Raw genomic sequence first — 3,237 nt, forward strand, 5'->3', positions numbered from 1 at the left:
CCTCTTTGTTCCCGACTTTTGCATTCCAGTCACCCATTATTATCATTGCATCTTGGTTGCATGTTCGATCAATCTCCGATTATAAAAGTTGGTAAAAATCTTCTGTCTCCTCTTCCTTGGCTCTGGTTGTTGGTGCATATATTTGAATGATAGTGGTATTCACTGGACTTCCTTGTATTCGTGTAGATATTATCCTGTCACTGACAATATTGTAACCTCCTGTATCCTCTGAGCACCTCCGAGGTGGTCTGCTTCCGTCAAGATGTGCAGCCTCAGAAATCCAGCAGGCTTGTTCTGCCCTGTCCAGGCGGGCTGCTGTGAGTTGGATTAACTCAGGGACAGTGAGTTTGGCTTTTTCGTTTTCGAAGCCAGTGAATGAGTTTCTTTTCAGTCAGTTCCAACTCACAACAATCCCACATGTATCAGAGTAGAATGTGCTACATGTTGTTGTTATTAGGTGACGCTGAGTTGAGTACGACTCATAGCAACCCTGTGAACAACAGACCTGATTCGTGCTCTGTCCTCATCATCTGACACACTTGAACCCACTCCTGCAGTCAGTGTGTCAGTCCATCTCATTGGGGTCTTCCTCTTCTTCACTGACCCTCCATCTTTCCAAGCATCATGTCCCTTTCCAAGGAATAGCCTATCCTGGCTGCATGTCCAGAATATGAGAGACAAAGCTTCTCTATCTTGGCTCCAAGGAGCATTCTGGCTGCACCTTCTCCAAGATTTATCTGTTTGTTCTTCTGGCAGTCTATGGAACATAGAGTTGCCCCAAAACAATCTTTTAGAAGTGAATCCCCAGATCTTTCTTTTAAAGTGCCTGTGGGTGTACTCAAACCTCCAACCTATCGGTTATTAGCCAAGTGTGTTAACTCTATGCAACGCTCAATACTCCTCTACTGAGCACCAAGACAAGCAAGCAAAACCCTACAGCTGTGATGTCACTTCCCCCTCATGGCCACGTTGAAGGTGTAAATCTTTACAGGTGTAAGCTGCCCATCTTTCTCTGAAAGCACACCTGGTGGATTCAAGCCACCCATCACATAATGTTCTGTGCCAGTAGGGTTCCTTCTGTTGAGCACAAGCACCCAGAATCATCCACAGCTGGACACTATTGATAGAGAGACTCATGTAGTGTTGATGAGAAGACAGACATTGTAGACAGAATGAATGATTCTTATTCTAATCTTGAAGGCTGAGAGCAGATGAGGCAGGGAAATACATTCCAAGAATAAATAAAAGCTATGAGAGAAAAGGAAGGATTTCAGGAAATCAAGTGTGAACAGCGCAGGAGGGGAAGACCCTCTATGAGGTGGATTGATTCAGTGACTGGGGTACTCGGGATGGGTGTGTCAGAGGCAATGAGTTTGGCACAGGATAGAGCACGGTTTAGGGCTGTTGTACATAGGGTCGCTATGAGTCGCAAACGACTCGACGGCACGTAACAACAACAACAACAGTGATGGTGGAGAGCCAGAAGGGAAGAAGCTGTGAGAAGTGGACAGGAGCCAGGCTGTATCTACACAGGTCATTGTCACTGCTTCTCATGGCACCATTAGCTGGGGTGGATTCAAATAGTGCTCTGACAGGACTTCACATTTCACACGTGCATATCGGAGTTACCTGTCTCTGGAGAATAACATGATTATGTGGCCTTGTTTTCATTTTTTTCTTCATCTTCTAGCTAATTCTTCTATTAAACAGGTTTATAAGCCCTGCCTCTGCAGGGCTCCCAAAAATTGTTGTTGGTGGTTTTGTGCTGTTTAACTCATAATGGCTCCAAGCCTGGAAAATCTTTAGTAAAAGACTAAAAACTAGTATGCTCCACAGTGAAGCCCGAGTATTGGCCATGTTTTTGAAAGTGCTTAGGGAGAATTGTGGCTAACCTCGAGACTGGGATATGTTCTTAAATTTCCTTTAGTGATTTTTCTGTTTCCAGAATGAGAATTACCTGTAGCTTGAAATCACCTACCTTAATTCTGAAATTTCACTTTTCAGGACATACATAACCCACAACTATCTTCTCTGGATAAAAGATTTGAGAATGACCCAAGAATAAGGTTACAGACAGACAGAAAGCACGACATGCAAGTGGAGAATTTAGGTTCCAATGTCCAGATACTTTCCTAAACTTTATATCTTGATATCATTCATAGAAAGGTTACAAGAGTAATACCAAGATACTGTACCTCATTCTCTTTATTATTTTCTCTCTTTCTATTCAAAGTTCTTTAGAGTTAATCCCACCCATTATTGGAACTTTGACATTCCTTAGAAGTAGAGTAGTAAAAGGAACTCTAGTGGTTAATGGTAAGGAGTTGCCCTGCCAACCCAAAGGCACATGGTTCAATACCACTAGCTGCTCCTCAGGCTAGGCAGTCTCCTCTCATACAATTTACCGCCTCTGGAAACCTGCTGGAGGGTCAGCTATACATTGATTCTGTCTCCAGAATGGCACATAACATAACAACAGAGTAGTATATGGTTCATTAATCTCTTTTTTATTTCATTCTAGGTTCCTCCCCCCCTTCCCCCCATCTGTGTCATTCTGATGATGGTCTGGTGGTCTAGTGACTGAGGAATTGAGCTGCCAACCCAAAGGCAGACAGTTCAAATCCACCAGCTACTCCAAGGGAGAAAGATGGGCAATCTCCTCCAGTACAATTTACAGACTCTGAAATCCCTCAGAGTCAGTTCTGACTCAACAGCAATGAGTTTTTTTAGTTTTTTTGATAGAATTTTGGGGGATTTTCCTAGTGTGTAATAAATTAACAGGGTTCTGAAAGTCATAGCTATACAAAAAAGAAATGTCACTTCTCCCTGGTCTCATACCTCTATGGCTTGCAGGCAGACTCTCTTTTCAGGTTCCACTCTATCTTCCTATGTGTCTTGTTGCAGTAGGAAGCAGATGATGTATATTTTATTCTCTTTCTTCTTATACAAAAGATAATATGCTATAAATACTACTGTTGCACTAGTGTGATTTTTTTATTTTGTTTGGGAAGATCTGGATGTGGACACCTTTGGGAGACTTATTCTCTTTACTGTAAGTTTCAATGCTATAGTCAATAAAGAAAGCTCACTTTCTATGCTTGGAAACAAATCATATAGCAATTTCAATTCCCTGATGACTTGGGTAAAATTCCTATAAAACTATAGGGATTTTTTTGCTTCTTTCTGAGTTTTGAGAACTATTTTTATTTCTTCTACAGAAATTGCTCTGTTTAAACC

The 3,237-nt window shown here is 41.9% G+C and overlaps 1 protein-coding gene across 1 annotated transcript in view; it reads left to right on the top strand.

The window, feature by feature from the left end:
* SULF1 (sulfatase 1) overlaps window positions 1-2,136 on the top strand; it is a 272,953-nt gene extending 270,817 nt beyond the window's left edge. The window contains exon 24 of the mRNA XM_006880534.1: window positions 2,005-2,136. Coding sequence (XP_006880596.1) covers window positions 2,005-2,136 — 132 coding nt within the window. The remainder of the gene's footprint in view (window positions 1-2,004) is intronic.
* Window positions 2,137-3,237: the final 1,101 nt, after the last annotated feature.

Source organism: Elephantulus edwardii, unplaced genomic scaffold (assembly GCF_000299155.1).
Source record: "Elephantulus edwardii isolate Elephantulus edwardi_28Jun2011 unplaced genomic scaffold, EleEdw1.0 scaffold00008, whole genome shotgun sequence".
Lineage (NCBI taxonomy): Eukaryota > Metazoa > Chordata > Mammalia > Macroscelidea > Macroscelididae > Elephantulus > Elephantulus edwardii.